The 19,040-nt window shown below is 47.2% G+C and overlaps 1 protein-coding gene across 3 annotated transcripts in view; it reads left to right on the forward strand.

Moving 5' to 3' along the window:
• The window catches only part of ANK2 (ankyrin 2), a 1,556,458-nt gene that overhangs the window by 709,483 nt on the left and 827,935 nt on the right, over positions 1-19,040 (forward strand). Inside the window, exon 2 of one of the 3 annotated variants that reach the window (XM_085641452.1) lies at positions 10,478-10,543. The exons of the other annotated variants lie outside the window; for them this stretch is intronic. Coding sequence (XP_085497578.1) covers positions 10,478-10,543 — 66 coding nt within the window. The remainder of the gene's footprint in view (positions 1-10,477; positions 10,544-19,040) is intronic. 3 annotated transcript variants of the gene reach the window in all.

The raw sequence follows: 19,040 nt of genomic DNA on the forward strand, positions 1-19,040 counted from the left end.
GAAGTACCTGCAGCCTTTCAGGATCCATGGCATTGAGCGCAAAGTTGGGGCAGCAGTGGCTGCAGCAGTGGCAGTACCTGCAGCCTTTCAGGATCCATGGCATTGAGTGCAAGGTACAGGCAGCAGTGGCTGCAGCCGTGGCAGTACCTGCAGCCTTTCAGGATCCATGGCATTGAGTGCAAGGTTGAGGCAGCAGCGGCTGCAGCAGTGGAAGTACCTACAGCCTTTCAGGATCCATGGCATTGAGTGCAAGGTTGAGGCAGTGGTGGCTGCAGCAGTGGCAGTACCTGCAACCTTTCAGGATCCATGGCATTGAGCGCAAGGTTGGGGCAGCAGTGGCTGCAGCAGTGGAAGTACCTGCAGCCTTTCAGGATCCATGGCATTGAGCGCAAAGTTGGGGCAGCAGTGGCTGCAGCAGTGGCAGTACCTGCAGCCTTTCAGGATCCATGGCATTGAGTGCAAGGTACAGGCAGCAGTGGCTGCAGCCGTGGCAGTACCTGCAGCCTTTCAGGATCCATGGCATTGAGTGCAAGGTTGAGGCAGCGGTGGCTGCAGCAGTGGCAGTACCTGCAACCTTTCAGGATCCATGGCATTGAGCGCAAGGTTGGGGCAGCAGCGGCTGCAGCAGTGGAAGTACCTGCAGCCTTTCAGGATCCATGGCATTGAGCGCAAAGTTGGGGCAGCAGTGGCTGCAGCAGTGGCAGTACCTGCAGCCTTTCAGGATCCATGGCATTGAGTGCAAGGTACAGGCAGCAGTGGCTGCAGCCGTGGCAGTACCTGCAGCCTTTCAGGATCCATGGCATTGAGTGCAAGGTTGAGGCAGCAGCGGCTGCAGCAGTGGAAGTACCTACAGCCTTTCAGGATCCATGGCATTGAGTGCAAGGTTGAGGCAGCGGTGGCTGCAGCAGTGGCAGTACCTGCAACCTTTCAGGATCCATGGCATTGAGCGCAAGGTTGGGGCAGCAGCGGCTGCAGCAGTGGAAGTACCTGCAGCCTTTCAGGATCCATGGCATTGAGCGCAAAGTTGGGGCAGCAGTGGCTGCAGCAGTGGCAGTACCTGCAGCCTTTCAGGATCCATGGCATTGAGTGCAAGGTACAGGCAGCAGTGGCTGCAGCCGTGGCAGTACCTGCAGCCTTTCAGGAACCATGGCATTGAGTGCAAGGTTGAGGCAGCAGCGGCTGCAGCAGTGGAAGTACCTACAGCCTTTCAGGATCCATGGCATTGAGTGCAAGGTTGAGGCAGCAGCGGCTGCAGCAGTGGAAGTACCTGCAGCCTTTCAGGATCCATGGCATTGAGTGCAAGGTTGGGGCAGCGGTGGCTGCAGCAGTGGCAGTACCTGCAGCCTTTCAGGATCCATGGCATTGAGTGCAAGGTACAGGCAGCAGTGGCTGCAGCCGTGGCAGTACCTGCAGCCTTTCAGGATCCATGGCATTGAGTGCAAGGTTGAGGCAGCAGCGGCTGCAGCAGTGGAAGTACCTACAGCCTTTCAGGATCCATGGCATTGAGCGCAAGGTTGGGGCAGCAGCGGCTGCAGCAGTGGAAGTACCTGCAGCCTTTCAGGATCCATGGCATTGAGTGCAAGGTTGGGGCAGCGGTGGCTGCAGCAGTGACGCACAGTACATGCAACCTTTCAGGATCCATGGCATTGAGTGCAAAGTTGGGGCTGCAGCAGTGGCGTGCAATACCTGAAATGAAATGAAATACCAGCATTTTTAAAATGCACAGCTACCTCCGGAGAGGTGTACTGGCGCTGGGGGCTGTCGGGAAGATTAAGCGAGCTATTGCCCAGAGTCACATGGTGCTGGGCTAACCTGCTGCCGGTGCCGGGGATCGAACCGTGAACGCGGTGGTTCGGAGTCAGGCACCCTGGCTGCTGCGCCACACCTCTTCCTTTCAGGATCTATGGCGTTGAGCGCAAGGTTGGGGCAGCAGTGGCTGCAGTACCTTCAGCCTTTTAGGATCCATTGCATTGAGCTCAAGGTTGGGGCTGCGATGGCTGCAGCAGTGATGTGCAGTACCTGCAACCTTTTAGGATCCATGGCATTTAGTACAAAGTATGGGCAGCAGTAGCTGCAGCACTCGCAGTACCTGCAACCTTTCAGGATCCATGGCAATGAGTGCAAGGTTGGGGCTGCAATGGCTGCAGGAGTGGCAGTACCTGCAAGCTTTCATGATCCATGGCATTGAGCGCAAGGTTGAGGCAGCAGTGGCTGCAGCAGTGGCGCGCAGTCCCTGCACCCTTTCAGGATCCATGGCATTGAGTGCAAGATTGAGGCAGCGGTGGCTGCAACAGTGGCAGAGCCTGCAACCTTTCAGGATCCATGGCATTGAGCGCAAGGTTGGGGCAGCAGTGGCTGCAGCAGTGGCACGCAGTACCTGAACCCTTTCATGATCCATGGCTTTGAGCGCAAGGTTGGGGCTGCGGTGGCTGCAACAGTGGCAGAGCCTGCAACCTTTCAGGATCCATGGCATTGAGCGCAAGGTTGGGGCAGCAGTGGCTGCAGCAGTGGTGCGCAGTACCTGCAACCTTTCAGGATCTATGGTATTGAGTGCAAGATTGAGGTAGCAGTGGCTGCAGCAGTGGCGCACAGTACCTGCAGCCTTTTAGGATCCATGGCATTGAGTGCAAGGGTGGGGCTGCAATGGCTGCTGCAGTGGCGTGCAGTACCTGCAGCCTTTTAGGATCCATGGCATTGAGTACAAGGTTGGGGCAGCGGTGGCTGCTGCAGTGGCAGAACCTGCAGCCTTTTGGTATCCATTGCATTAAGTGCAAGAATGAGTCAGTGGTGGCTGCAGCATGTGGCACACAGCACCTGCAACCTTTCAGGATCCATGGCATTGAGCGCAAGGATGTGGCTGCAGTAGATGCAGCAGTGGCAGTACCTGCAACCTTTCAGGATCCAAGGCATTGAGCGCAAGGATAGGGCAGAAGTGGCTGCAGCAGTGGCATGCAGTACCTGCATCCTTTCAGGATCCATGGCATTGAGTGCAAGGTTTGGACTGCGGTGGCTGCTGTAGTGGCAGCACCTGCAACCTTTCAGGATCCATGGCATTGAGCGCAATATTGTGGCAGCAGTGGCTGCAGCAGTGGTGCGCAGTACCTGCAACCTTTCAGGATCCATGGCATAGAGTGCAAGGTTGGGGCAGTAGTGGCTGCAGCAGTGGTAGTACCTGCAACCTTTCAGGATCCATGTCATAGAGTGCAATGTTGGGGCAGCGGTGGCTGCAGCAGTGGCGCGCAGTACCTGCAACCTTTCAAGATCCATGGCATTGAGTGCAAGGTTGGGGCTGCGGTCGCTGCTGCAGTAGCAGTACCTGCAGCCTTTTAGTATCCATGGCATTAAGCGCAAGAATGAGTCAGTGGTGGCTGCTGCAGTGGCAGTACCTGCAGCCTTTTAGGATCCATGGCATTGAGCGCAAGGTTGGGGCAGCAGTCGCTGCTGCAGTAGCAGTACCTGCAGCCTTTTAGTATCCATGGCATTAAGCGCAAGAATGAGTCAGTGGTGGCTGCAGCAGTGGCAGTACCTGCAACCTTTCAGGATCCATGGCATTGAGCACAAGGTTGTGGCTGCAGTAGATGCTGCAGTGGCAGTACCTGCTACCTTTCAGGATCCATGGCATTGAGCGCAAGGATAGGGCAGCAGTGGCTGCTGCAGTGGTGTGCAGTACCTGCAACATTTCAGGATCCATGGCATTGAGTGCAAGGTACGGGCAGCAGTGGCTGCAGCAGTGCAGTACCTGAAAACTTTCAGGATCCATGGCATTGAGTGCAAGGTTATGGCAGCAGTGGCTGGCAGTACCTGCACCCTTTCAGGATCCATGGCATTGAGCGCAAGGTTGGGGCTGCGGTGGCTGCAGCAGTGGCAGTACCTGCAACCTTTCAGGATCCATGGCATTGAGTGCAAGGTTATGGCAGCAGTGGCTGCTGCAGTGGCTGCAGCAGTGGTGGGCAGTACCTGCACCCTTTCAGGATCCATGGCATTGAGCGCAAGGTTGGGGCTGCGGTAGCTGCAGCAGTGGCGTGCAGTACCTGCACCCTTTCAGGATCCATGGCATTGAGCACAAGGTTGGGGCTGCGGTGGCTGCAGCAGTGGCAGTACCTGCAACCTTTCAGGATCCATGGCATTGAGCGCAAGGTTGGGGCTGCGGTGGCTGCAGCAGTGGTGCGCACTACCTGCAACCTTTCAGGATCCATGGCATTTAGTACAAGGTACGGGCAGCACTGGCTGCAGGAGTGGCACACAGAACCTGCAACCTTTCAGGATCCATGGCATTGAGCGCAAGGTTGTGGTTGCAGTGGCTGCAGCAGTGGTGCGCAGTACCTTTAACCTTTTAGAATCCATGGCATTGAGTGCAAGGTTGGGGCAGCAGTGGCTGCTGCAGTGGCAGTACCTGCAACCTTTCAGGATCCATGGCATTGAGTACAAGGTACGGTCAGCAGTCGCTGCAGCAGTGGCGCGCAGTACCTGCAACCTTTCAGAATCCAAGGCATTGAGCTCAAGGTAGGGGAAGCAGTGGCTGCAGGAACCTTCACACATGGCAGTTGTCCTTCTGGCCCCTTTTTAGCTCCATGAGCTGCTGGCGCTTTCCTTCTTGCCAGTTTTCCTCTTTGCCCAGCCAAGGTAGTCGCGGATAAGGTGGAATGTAATGTTAGAAACCTGCTCCTATGTTGTGAGACACTTCCCAAAGCAGTATAGCTGTTCGAAGACCCCCCTTTGGAAATGAGGCACCCTGATGTGGCACATGCTGATGTTAATTGTTATTGAGCACGCGCTGGTTCATGTTATAACTCCTAATTCTGCATATCTGCATGTGTCTAGTATACCACTGTTTGACTTTCAGTAATGAGACTCAGACTCGTGCCATTCAGAAGTTCATAGGATTATGGTTCAGTTGATTAACAGAAAAACATATGATTTAAGTAGTGAAAGCACCGCTTCAATCTGATTGCCGTTTGCTGTTGTTCTTTTGGCAGTGCTTCAATCTCACTAACTCCTTTACAGTGCTTTGCTGTTTGTCATGCATTTGATTGTTGTTTTAATAGCCCAGTTACACTTTCACAAAAATACAATTCTAATAGGCCGATTAAGCAATCAATCGCTAGTAAACCGCTCTCATGTTTCAATCGATTATTCTAAATGTCGCTTTCTGTAACTAGATCTGTAAAATATACACAGAGTGGGCTTTGGCTCCACCCAGAGGTGTATCACCCTCTCCCCTCATGCTGTTGGCTGTTTAGTGTACCATTCCGCCCTCCAGGGAATGCTTCCATTGGACTGCATGAGGGACTATTTTACATCTGAAACGTGCACTCAATTATCTCGGTGTTGGTTGCGTTCAATTTGTTGTCTCCAATGTGCACCCTATACAGAAAGCACTCCATTAGTTGCTAATTTTCACAGCACTGGCAAAGCAAATTTGGCAGGCTTTCATGTGATGCAATTTGTGCATGCAACGCCTTTCATTGCATTTGTGAATGACTCTGTTCATAGGTGTTGGCACATTAAAGCCAGAACTATTGGCATTGCCAGTGTTTGTTTTTAAATATGCATTCTGGGGCTGTGTCTGCCTCCTACTGCCCCTACTTCTCCTACTCCTACTCCTACCCAGCAGCATCAGCAAAGAAAGTAGCAACTTCGTAAGAAATCGGTTTAACCAACAAGGTGTCCGACGAGTGGTGGAGGATAAGCGCTCTTGGATAAAAAGCCGGGATTGGCTGATGGGTGTTGTGATTGACTCTGCGTGGTTCTGTCTCTCAGATTGTCTCACGCATGAGTACCTCTCCGATCTGAATATGTATTATACCTGACTTACAAAGGGTCCTGGAGGCAGTCACTATGCAAACCTAGGGGCAGATGTACAAGCCCCTTGCGCCTCATTTACGCCACCGTTGCGTCACTCTTGTGACGCAGCGGCGGCGCAAATCCTGTCCCATGGTGCGGGGTACTTACAACGTGACGCATCTGGGAGATGCATCACGTTGTAAAGCCCTGCGCCACATGTAGGCGTTCCTGCGCAGGAACGCCTCCTAAAAGTGGCTGAGTGAAATCTACAAGATTTCACTCAGTCACTTTTAGGCCCATGCTGCATCAAAACCCTGCGCCTGCCTGAAGCAGGCGTAAGGATTGACACAACATTAACAAGATTGGGCCTCCCAGACCATTGCTGGAGCTGCGTCGCGCTTGCGACGCAACTCCAGCAATGCGCCACTTTTACGGCACAGATGCGTCACGCATCTGTGCCGTTTTTGCCCCATGGTGCGGCGCATTGTAAATGTGGTGCATCCATGGTGGCGGACCTGTGGCGCACAATAACTGGCGTATCCCTGCTGATATGCAGGGATGCGCCAGTTATTGTAAATATGCCCCCTAGTGTACATTGGACTGTATCTGAGGGTGTTTTGGGGAACTTCCGGGTTTGTGCTGAGATCTCGCCAAATATCCTTCTATCGTCTCTCAACCTGTACTGAGCCTCGCGGCTTTTCATGGGTAGCAATCTCTGGTGTATCTCACTCTATAGAGATTGCAGAAAGATCATTGGTACAGGCTTTTTCTCACTCTTTTCCTTGATTGTCTTTTCTTTATACCCATGTTACACATGTGCTTGTTTGCTGCATTCTTTATTCCTTTATATAGGTTTAGAGATAGGTGTTGCTTTTGACTGTGAAAAGCTGTGTTCGGTGGTGTTGCTGGAACTTTAATCCTTTAGCATTTGATCACTCCTTTTCTGTCTTTTCAGTGGCTTCCAGAGGGCCACTTTTAACTTCTGGTGATGTCACAGGAAGTCATCGGTCATGACTCACTGCTCAGCGCCCCTGGGACATTGGAAGTTGGCTTCTCTGATTCTAAATACTTGGTGCACAACAGGAGAAAGCTTGTCCCTGGCCTCATGTTTCTTACTCTTCCTTGTCTCTAACCAGGTGATATCAAAGCAGTGTGTGTTTCATTAATGACTTGTTGTTGGCCATTGTGAAGGTCAAAGTGCGTTGTTAGGTTCAAAGTAAGATAACCGGTTGGGCGAGGTTAGGGGCAGTAAAGAGGAATGGCGACGAAGTGGGATTGGATGAGTCAGAGCTACCACAAACGTTTTGGGGGCAGATATTGCATAGAAAGTCAAGAGCCCTGCAAAATTAGGAACATGAGGCCTACCTGTAAGACGTGTTAATGTTAGTGAGGAGATGCTTGTGGTCAAAATGATGTGTAAGGGCAGCCGCGGCCCGTGGAGGTAGCTCCATGGGGCGGAAAGGCGGGGCAGGGGAGGGGCAGCGAATTTCGTAGCGCGCGCTGCATCGCAATTTGCAAGGCAGGGAGCGCTACGGAATTCGTTTTATTTATTTAATTGTTTACTTACCTCCAATTATCCATATTCCGGTCTTTAGTACCCCCCACACTGCCCCTCCCCCGCCCCGCCTTTCCGCCCCACGGAACTCCCTCCACGGGCCGCGGCTGTGTAAGAGTGGATGACTGACGAAGGAGTCAAGATCTTCACAGAGTCCATGACTAAACGTTATTAAACAGATATTTTGCAGCTTGCACACATGGACGTCAGTTAACCGAAATGCCACGGGTAGTGAAAGTGACATTACACACCCTTTGACCTTCACTTTCACTTACACACACATACTTACACACAGGGCTTTAAGTGGGATGAAAAAACTGGGGGGGTCTCTCAAGGGGGCATGGCCAATGTAATTAAAGGTGTGGCTTAAAAACACGTAAGCTAAAAATTTGTGCTTAGCATAGTGTGCCCCCCGACTGGGATTTTGCTGTTTCTGTCATTGTATTCAGATATATGATACAACAAGTAACATCATACCTACAATAAATTAGGACTATTGGCTTTGTCAATGGTTGTTAGTTGCATAAGATGAATAAGCAGCAACTGTGGCTTGTACATATTATTGAAAAAGCTTCCACATAAAGCCCTGGCGACACCACGACAATGTTGCTGCTCCTGAGTTCCGAAAAGAGAAGAGAAATCCAGAGAGAAATGACTTTCTTTAAAGGATTTCACTTCCCCTATAATGCTTGAAAAAAACGGACCGCCTGTGCCAGGGCACAAAACAGAGCCCGATAGAGACCCGTTTCGAAGCCTCCTTAAAAAAAACTGCCGGTGCTCAGACATGGTGAGACCCGGCCCACTTAAAACCCTGCTTACACATACACACAAATTGACAAATATGCACTCTCTCATACATAAACACACTCTCACTTGCAAGCATACAAACAACATATATTTAAAAGCATTTATTACTTACCTCAGCTGCCATGGAAGGGCATATTTCAGCTTATTGTACTCCATTTTTATCACACAATTAGTGTAAAATATATTTTATTTATTCACTATTAGAGTAATAAAAAACTGCGCCTGTGTTCCTGGCACGGAATTTGCCACCTCTGAGGCCAGTGGTTGCAAAAAGGCAATTTGCCACCTCTGAGGCCAGGGGTCGCAAAAAGGCAGTGCTAGTGGTAGCAGCTGCGACCCTTGGCGACCCGTAAATGACTTCCATGCTTGCACACAGTAATATTAAATTTTGTTAAGTAATGTATGTCATTTACTGACCCTATGCATAACAGCACTAAATAACATGTCACAATAACGAAAGGTCAATAAAAATAAAATAAACAAGTGCTGATTGCAAGTGTTATTCATATGGCCAGCTAACATTGATTTCTGTGCTACAGGAGCATTTAGAGACAACAACAAAATAAGATAATTAAGAGACGTTGAGACCAATAGACGAAGAATACGTTTAATCTTTCAGTTGTGTTCCAGAATAGTTGATTGTCCATGTCCAATAGTGAGACTTGCATGATTTAATTAGATATTCTTCCATTAGACGCACCAACTAGGTACAAGGAGGAGTGGTGGTTGAGCTTTCTACGACGCATAAGTCCTCAATGCAGTGATTGCAGATGCTAAGGCACTATACCACATTGTGTGTGTCCAAACAATGGTGTCCACTCCTATGGCATAGGGCTTTCTTGGATGCAAGCGTCTGTGCTTGAGAAATCACTTTACAAGTGACTTTGCTAATTGCAACTAAGCGCCCAGCGCCATTTTTGAATGAGCTTGTTCTCCAATGAGCACATCAGTCTGTTTTATTTCATTTACTGCCACTTGTTTTGGACTACAAAGAAATGAGCTTTATAGAAGCAACAATTCAAATTGTAATATTTTTCCCATTTGATCACTTTGATCCATGCTATTAAGTGCTCTACTACCACAGTGGTATTGCTCTGTTAAGTTGACTTCTGGCTCTTATTGGAATCATTTTGTCTCTGCATCTCAGTTGACAAGTCTGAATTTTTTTAATGTAAATTACTTGAAATTTCAGGTTTTCAAATGCTGGTTCTAAATCTGCTTTCCAATTAAACTGAGATGGAATACTCCTGGTACAAAAGGCAAGGTAGGCCCCCTTTTTATGACCAAAGGGGTTGTCATTATCAACCTTTGAGAGAAATTCAACATGTACCCTTACATCAAGTGAGCATCCCTAGTGTCATGACAATCTGCTTGGGATTTGCACCTTTTCCGTTCAACACACTGGGATCTGATCTATATTTCCACGGAGTTTGAAAATGATAAATGGCAGCTTAACCATTACATCTCTGCAGAAGTCATTCCTGTCTCAAAGACTCTCTTCTTGTAGCCTACACTCTTTGTGCCTTCCTTGATTTTCAAGATGCCAAGACTGATTTTAAGCCACATAAATATTACTACAGTCAGCTTCATAAAATGGCGCCACATGATGTTGGCACATGACATTTGGTTCCGTGTTCATCCTAGCATAAGTATCATTTTTCACTTTTCAGAATGAGAGGCCAATTTGGCTAATTCAAAGGGCAAAGAGTGAACTCTACATTTACTAGAACATTTGTCTATCTGTCTTTCTGCTGTCGGTTTATGAATCTGTTGGTGTATGCCGATTTATGCCATCAATCCATCCGTCCACCCGTCCGTCCTTCCGTCCGTCCATACATCCATCTATACCTTATTTATCTCTGTTTTCCTGTCACGTTTGGATACAACCTTCAACTAATTACTGTTGTTTGGAAGCTCTTGGTTTAAATTATCTGTTTTGTAACTCTCTACCCAACCATGCCAGTTGCATTATTTATCTATTTGCTAACTATATTATTGTATAGTCAATTATTTAGTACATATAATTAATTATTGTATCTCTATGCCGTTGATTACTATATACATATATTTTTCTATTGTATGTACAGAACTCTATCTAGTATGTCTGGCTTTTGAAAGAAGCAATCTTGGCCAGACACATGAATCCCTGTTCATCTCTCAACTGAAGTGTGACGTGTCAGCGCTCAGTCACTGGCTCACATATGTCACATTGACTGATGACTGAGATTGGCAGTCTCCATGAGCCTAGTATATTTAGAAATACGTGTCAGTTGGTATAAGTCAGTGCTTGAAGGTGACTTAGTTCTGCTTTTTTCACTCTTGCAAATGAAGGTCCTAGGGCAGTCAGAAACCACCACCGAAACTCCAACCATGGCCGCCCCTGACGTCTCTCAAGAGGTTAGTGAACATGCACTCAGATTTTTTTTGTGTTACGCGTTTTTTGAGATCACACTGTGAATACAGAATATTTATATTAATGCAATATCAGCCACGCCCAGAGCATAAAAATGAATGCATGGTATTCATAAGGGGAGTAGGGCGACATGGGGGTATGGAGATGTGCACACTTTCAGCTCACACGCCTCTCTTCTGAAGTGAAATTTGTCCTGGCCAGCAGCACAACCCACATATGTCCCCATATGTTTTTGAGAGACATTCTCTCTTTCCTTCGTAATAATGCTCAGTGGTACAGGATTCTAATATGCCCCTCGTGTTGGGGTCATTTATGCCCCTGCAGAAACTAGCATGCCCTTACCAAAGTCTCCTTAGACCCCACACAAATTGGAACACCATCCAAATCCAAAACGGGCTTTTAAAATGAGTGCATTTGTGGGTATCAAGAGTGTGGCACGCAATATATAGCCCAATGTAGATCACTTTACATATTGGGGCATATTACCAAGCCCCTATCTCCACCACAACGACCCTATTACCAAGGCAGCATTAAACCACATAACGTGGCCACGTTAAGTGGCTTAACACTGCCTTGATAATAGGGCCCCTTTCACCCTAAAATTAGCGTGAATGGGGCGTGCAGTGGGTGTTGCGGTGGGCGTTCCACCGCAACACCTATTCACTTCGACGCTGCCTCCTATTATCAAGAGAAAAGATAATAGGTGGCAGCGCCGAACTTAAGACCAGGAAACTCCTGGTCTTAAGGTGGTGAAACGAGGAGAAATGCTTCATTTCTCATCGCTTTTGCTTTTTCCTTATGTCACATGGAAAAAGCAAAATGCCAAGGTTTGTTTATGTACAGGAAGGTGTCCCTTCCTGTACATAAACAAACCTTTTTTTAAATGCCATTTTGTAACTTACATGTAGCAGCACACATATTGTGCAGCCGGGCGCTTCCGAAGTGGCGATGAGAGACGCCTCTAACCACCACTTCCTAAATAATATGCCCCATTGTTCTTATACGTGGACACATTGCTTTGGTTGCCTAGACTCTTCCCCATACTGACAATATCTACCTGTCTGCTAAATATGCCCTGCACACATATAGTTATTCAGGGCCGGCTCTAGGGGCGGTGCGACCGCACCTGGCATTGACTTGGGGTGGGGGCGTCCTTTTTGAAAATGTGTGTTAACATTTTAGAAGCACCTGCTGCCTCGTTCCTGGCCTACAGCAACTTCCAGACATCAATTAAAATGTCAAGAGGAGTCCCGTGATTAATTGGCATCCTGGAAAGAGACATGAGGTTTCTCTAGTGGAAATGTTGATTCTAAGGCAGCGCAGAGGGTTAAACTGCCTGCTGCTAAGAAAGTGTACCATGCAGATAAGAAGTGCATATAATGTAAATAAGTTAGTGGCTTACTGCTTCTGTAAGAGAGCTCCTTTTTTAACTTGTTGTTTATAAAAATCCTAATATAGAACATTGAGCTATTAAATGTCACCCCAGAGCTGCTGCAAACTGCAAGGTATATGTTAGCGCTATATGTTTTTTTGCCCAATATGCTTATCCTAATCTTGTAAAAAGGGTTCATTTGGGTAGAAAACAATTCTTATTATGAAAGAGAACCCTTAACAATAATGTTGCGTTTTAAATTATCAATATGAGCCTTTCCTAAATAAGAACTTTAACGATATAGCCTACCAGTATTGATGACATGTCACTCCTTCACTACACCTTGTAGTCCTGTCTGATGTAACATTTCCTATACACTGATTTACCCACATATGATTGTCTCTGTGCAATGTGTGTGTGGTATAAAGTGCTCTGACACCTTACACAGTGGTATTAGTGGTGCTATAAAACTAAATGAATCTGAGAGACAGTGTTATGGAGACTTGGGAGGCACTGTGAAAGGGTGCTAGTGAGGGAATCCATGGCAGAGTTGGTCTTTGGGGGGGGGTGGGCGCCAACAGACATTGTTGCACAGGCCGCCGTCAGCGCTAAAGCTGGCCCTGTAGTTATTGTGAAACCAGGTGATATTGTGGCTTACTATCCCATTGATAATCAGGTGTGGCTCCTACGTTGGAGCAGTGGAGCATCGTTTTACCATTTAAAATCCCCCGAAAACCCCAGAGGTGAAAATTAAAATGGTATTATCATTTTATTTTTCATCCCCCATCCTGTACAGAGCATCAGGACAGGGGGCGGGGCTGCTGTTGAGTGACAGCAGCAGGGAGGCAGTTGGGCTGTCTATGCACTGTTTAAAGTGTGCATGTCTTTATGGCCGGCCGTCTTGCGATGGCCAGTTACACATGAACACTTGAAACATCTCTTAAGACAGCTGGGTTAGAGCATGTGCAGGCCTCCAGAGTGCAGTGGAGCACCATGTGAGGCTGCTCCCTCCAATCAGGCCACTGCTCTTATGCAGCATGAGAGCAGTGACAGGATTGGTCAAGGGAGTTGCTGCATCCAGTTCCTGTGGAACGAAGAGGACCGAAGCAGAGGAAGTCATGTTCGATAAGTTTTATTTATTTTAATTTTAATTTGTGAGTGCGCATTCCTGTCCCCCCTCTCAATGCCAGCCACCACTGTTGATAATCCACAAAGCGATTTCTAGTGACTCTTGGGACGTACATGGCTGATTGCATCACCGCTGTAGTGTCTAGAAAGAGTACTTGTGATTATCAGTGACATGTTCAGACTATTTGTATCCGTGTAAAACCTTAGAGTTTATTTTACATACCTTCCTTCCACAAAATAGTTCCAAAGATAGGTCTTAAAACATGTGTTGTGGTCCACTCCAGCAAAGCAGCAACAATATTCCTCAACTTTCTACCACAGTGTAAATAATACATCCTTATTTTCTAGTCTTCCATTGCAATATAGGCCTTGTATTTTTATATTTAGAACCAAATAGACAATGAAAGGAGTCCAAGGAGAATGGTTAGGAATTTAGGCAGCTATGATATTTCCGTATGAAGGGGCTTATTTGCAAACTTGTGTTGCAGTGCTGTGCAGCAAGTCAGCTTGCTGCGCTGCACTGTGTGACAGTAAAAGGGCAGGAATGTTCTGTATTTAAGTCAATACAGCACGTTCCTGCCTTTCCCCTGCACTGGCGCCCTTTTGGCCTGTGCAAGGGTGCCTCCGTTGCATGTAGGATTTATTTTGTGCAGGAAGGTGCACAGTGGCATAGCTAGAGCTTTGGATGCCCAGGGCGATCCCTTCATTTGCCACCCACTGTCATAAGAGCGGGGGAGGGGTGCTGGCAAGAGACCTCAACAAGAGGGGGGCTGGTTGGGGGATGTGGCAGGCAGCTGAGAACGGGAGGGCGGGAGAACAAATTAAAAAAAACACGTAACTTGTACTAATACCTGCCATCAAAATAGTGACACCGAGGTGTGGCCCATACCCCCGCCCTCCCTCTCCCCCACAGCTACGCCACTGAAGGTTTAAGTCAATACAGCCCATTCCTGCCTTTCCCCTGCCCTGGCGCCCTTTTGGCAGGTGCAAGGGTGCCTCCGTTGCATGTAGGATTTATTTTGTGCAGGAAGGTGCACAGTGGCATAGCTAGAGCTTTGGATGCCCAGGGCGATCCCTTCATTTGCCGCCCAGTGTCATAAGAGTGGGGGAGGGGTGCTGGCAAAAGACGTCGACGAGAGGGGGGCTGGTTGGGGAATGTGGCAGGCAGCCGAGAATGAGAGGGCGGGAGAACAAATAAAAAAAAAACTTAGCTTGTGCTCATACCCGCCATCAAAATATTGACATTGAGGTGTGGCCCATACCCCCCGCCCTCTCCCACCCCAGCTACGCCACTGAAGGGGCACAATCCTGAGAGGCATATCCCTCTTTCAATGTGTGCTGCAAAATGCATGAGGAAGTAAATATAGATATTTCTCCTTGTTATGCCTCCCCTGGGAGGCCGTATCTTTTTGGAGCATTCGCATGTTTACCAGTTCTGGTAAATCTGGGAATGCATCAAAAACCACAGGAGTTGTGTAGGAACACCCACACAAAGCTCATAGAATGCCTTCCTAGGGCAGAGTAAGGCAACGCAGTGATTTGCGCTGCCTTGCTTTACTCCAGATTTATGAAGCCACTGAGGGCCCTGCAAAGTGGCTTTGTGTGGTTTTATATATCTCATTTAGGACTTGCGTCGCTATTGCATCACCTTGCATGGTGCAAGAGCGACGCAACTCCGCTCGTAAATAGTCCCCTTCGTTTATTCCTCAATGTTTTCTGGCCTTGGCACACACTCCTTGTCCACAACTGACTGTGAGAATAATAACACACCAAGCTAAAAGAATATTACGAAAGTAATGACATATTCTGCAGATTTTGCGATAGACTCTCACTGAGGTCTCTGCCCCAGGAGACCAAGTCACTGCCTCAAATATTCTGCAGCATACATAGGAGGAGCAAATCCCCTTTAAAGATTGTTTATGTGCAGGCAGGTGGCTAACAAAAGAGCGTGGCATTGATTAGGGTAGCCTGTTCCTACTGGTGGTTTCAAGGGTGCTTGGATGCACACAAAATAGATGAATGGAATGCTTGATTTAATCTAATTCACTGATAATTATTCAGGGCCACATTCCTGTCCATCTGTTTGTAGCTCATTCACCACCATACACAAACGGACCAACCCAATTAAACCAGTATGGCCCAGTCCTTAAGAGACTAGAGAGCCTGAATAGGTAAACCATGTCCACTCTGTAGTAGGAAATAAGGAACCATATGATGACAGGAGTAGAGGGCTTGGCACATGTGCCAGAAGCTGTCCATGCTCCTTTCAGCCACCATTTTCTAGAACCTCTACATTGCACACTCCCTCTATGAGACTCAGAGTTTATGTCATGCAGCTACTTTTTGAAGCAATACGCCAAAAGTTTAGTTCGTGGCATCCATCACCATTGACCTTTTCCTGGTGTGCTCGAATATATTTATATTTTTAGGTAATCTTGCACCATTTAGGGTAAAAACAAACTTCTGATGGAAAGCCAGGGGTGTCTACTTCTCTATAGGTCATTACTGGCCCTGTGACAGTACTGGACTATTGGTTAATTGCCTAATACATTCTTTGTGTTTAATTCTTAGATTGCTTCAATTGAACTAGGTAGAAAAACACACATGAAATTAATGATTTGTACATGAAAACTTAAAACCGTGTCTGTGGTAACCTGGAGTGAGGTGGTCACCCAAAAAACAAGCACAAGTATTCACCTTGTATTCAATTGTGATTTGGACTTAAACACAAGCACAGTTCACAGCCTACTAGAAATAACTTCCCATATAATAAATGCATGGAACACATGCAGTGCTTGCATTGCCATCTACATAAATCAAGCAGTACCTTTGATTTATTTGGAGTTTCCATGACAACTTGAATTTTCATCATTGGCTATGGTGAACTCCTTAAATGTGTCTTGTGTGTGGTTATCGGACGACGTTGTGTGGTCTTTCATTGTGCATACATATCTGGGAAGCTTACCCCAAATATCAAAATATTTATAATTAGTTACCACAAACATCACAACAGTTATGACTTGTAAAAAGTCACCAGTACAGCTCTATACTTACCCAACTTGGGGGCATATTATCAAGACAGGTGATAAAATTATCGCCGCTTTAGCGGCAGAAAACTGCCACTAAAATGGTGATAATGGGCTTGATAATATGCCCGTGAGAATTCCAATTGAAGCTCAGGTTAGATGTCCTTCACATCTAACATGGGCTTCTATTGGAATTCTCTGCGGCATATTATCAAGCCCATTATCACAGTTTTAGCTGCAGTTTTCTGCCGCTAAAGCGGCAATAATTGTATCGCCAGTCTTGATAATATGCCCCTTGAAGACTTGGGGGCAGATTTACAAGCCCCTTGCGCCACTTTTGCCTCACTTTTAACATGGGAAAAGTGACGCAAAAGTGGCGCACGGGGCTTGAAATAAGCCCTTTGGTGTATGACTGGCCTGTATGTTCTGTTTCTCTCATCTGTGAAAATGCACCAATTCCATTAAAAACGAGTTGCTGTAATTCAGGGATGCATGGGTCCTTGGCTGTGGCTAAAAGCGTTGCCAAATTGTAGTGAGGAACTGTAGAATAAGAGACAGGAAGGGAATGTTCTTCAAATCCTGTATTTATTAGCCACAGCGTCCACAGTCCAGAGGCAACTGGCGAACCTGGAATGCTGTCCACCCCAAACCAACAACAACATCCAGCATTCCAGAGAAACAATTCTGGAATGTAAAAGAAATGAGATCAGCCCACTTGGCCACAAAAAGATGATGACCATTCCCTTGTGAGCAATGCCAGAACTTCATCCCTGTGATTCCTAACACAATTGTGTGTTTCTGGCAGAGCACGTAGAGACAGGACAGTGAAAGGAGCTGACATATATGGGACACAACTTACTAAAAATATCTTACAACATTGACTCTTGAAATTGAGACTTAGGAGCAGATTTACAAGCCCCTTGCGCCTTCCTGCACCGCCATTGCGTCACTTTTTTTGACGCAACGGCAGTGCAAAAAATGCGGCCTATTTACAATGTGACGCATCTAGGGAGATGCGTCACGTTGTAAAGCCCTGCGTCACATTATACCTGTGTCAGGTATAATGTATGCAGGGTGGGCGTTCCCACTCAGGAAGGCCTCGTAAAAGTGACGCAGTGAAATCAACAAGATTTCACTGCGCCACTTTTAGGACGCCACTGCGTCAAAACCTTACGCCTGCTTGAAGCAGGCGTAAGTAGTGACGCAGTATAGTGGAAATAGGCCTCAACACGCATTGCTGAAGGTGCGTCATGCTTGCGACACGACTCCAGCAATGCGTGACTTTTCCACCAACAGATGCGTCAGAATTTCTGACGCATCTGTCAATCCTTGCGCCATAGTGCGCCGTGTTGTAAATATGGCGCATCTATGGTGGGGCAAGGGTTTCCAAGGGTGGCGCAGGGAAAGTGACGCATCTATACAGATGCGTCACTTTCTTGTAAATCAAGTAAAACAAGTGAGCTAGTTATATCTGGCATGCCAATGACTCCCTGTAGGACGGAGAGAAGGGTCCATACTCATGCTAAGATCCAGTTAGCAACATAAGTGAAAGTACAGCAGTGACCATGAAATGCTGGGAAACCTACTGACATTTTATCCCAGCTGTGCCCTTTGTTGTGAGTTAGTTTGTATCCACATTTCCAGTTAGCTCCAGGACTGCTGAATGGCTATTTCAGGTACCATCGCAGGTGGAATACATTTCTTCTCTTTGACTTGAGACTTTATCTTTGTTTTCCAGTTGGTAGTGCATCTTTCTTCAATTTCTTCTGCTAGCAGATCCTGGTCGTGTGATTTGGGGTTTTTCTTCTTCCAACTGAAGATGTGCACATCACCCTGTGTGGTTATCTTCTCCAGCAATCAGCATGTTTGTTGTTTTATTTTGAAGAGATCTGAAGCTTACTGTCATGGTGTGTTATTGCTGCAAAGGAGTACACGCAACTTTGCAGTTAATTTCTCTATTTCAGCAGTAGCGGATATCATTCGAGGTCTACTTAACAGGCATTGCTGGGTGGGTTATTTTCTGTGCTTACAGAATAACTAATGCAAGCTTTCCGTTGGGTCAGTATCTTTCAGGATGTAATCCCGGTGTCAGGAGGGCAACAAACTGTCCTCCCGAAGAGGAGAATCAATTTGACTAGGCCATTGAGTAGTCATATCCAAGGGTTGGCATGAGAATTGAAGTACTGGGTATTTTAGACCCAGCGGTGCAGGGGCACACACCCTATGACTTCTGGGTTCACCCTGTTCCAGACCTACAGAAACACAGAGTCTTCTAGGTGAAGTCAAAGATTCATTTATTGGCTGCAGACCAATTACAGGTATCCTAGAAGTACAACAGCGTGTATGTTCTCAGGAGACTGCTGAAAATCATAGAAACGGACTTCATCTTAAATACAGTTTTCCCTGCCTCAGGCATACATTCCTAGGTTTATGATACGGCAATAAACAAGTGTACAGTTCAAACGAAAGAGCAGAGTCATGATGACCATCCCACATTCCAGTTAAGCCAGCCCACCATTATTTACACAGCAAGGTTCAGATCCCACATTAGATAATCGATAGGCCCCAATAAACATGAGCATCTCCTGTTTTGGGAAACAAGCCATAAAGCAGGAACAAGCAGGTGCGAAAGTGATTAGCCGGAGGCTTGTGTGTGATGAAAGGACTTTATGGTGCGCTGAGCCCTGATGCTAATCACAGGTGGCCGGAGGAAGGGGAGCTCGTGAGACCAGTTTGACCTGGGGCAGTAGAACCGAGCCGCCCAGGTCACAGAAGAGTCATGGAAAGGCACATGGATTGCAAGGCCCGTAGTTGCTTCATTATAGCCTATGTGAGGGCAATCACAAGATGGCCACTGCCTCCAAAATGGAACCCGCGTAGTGAAGCAGAATAACGTGTACACAGTGCATTCATAGCTAGAACGATATATAAAGCACTCGTACATACCGCATTAAC

Source organism: Triturus cristatus, chromosome 2_2, assembly GCF_964204655.1.
Source record: "Triturus cristatus chromosome 2_2, aTriCri1.1, whole genome shotgun sequence".
Lineage (NCBI taxonomy): Eukaryota > Metazoa > Chordata > Amphibia > Caudata > Salamandridae > Triturus > Triturus cristatus.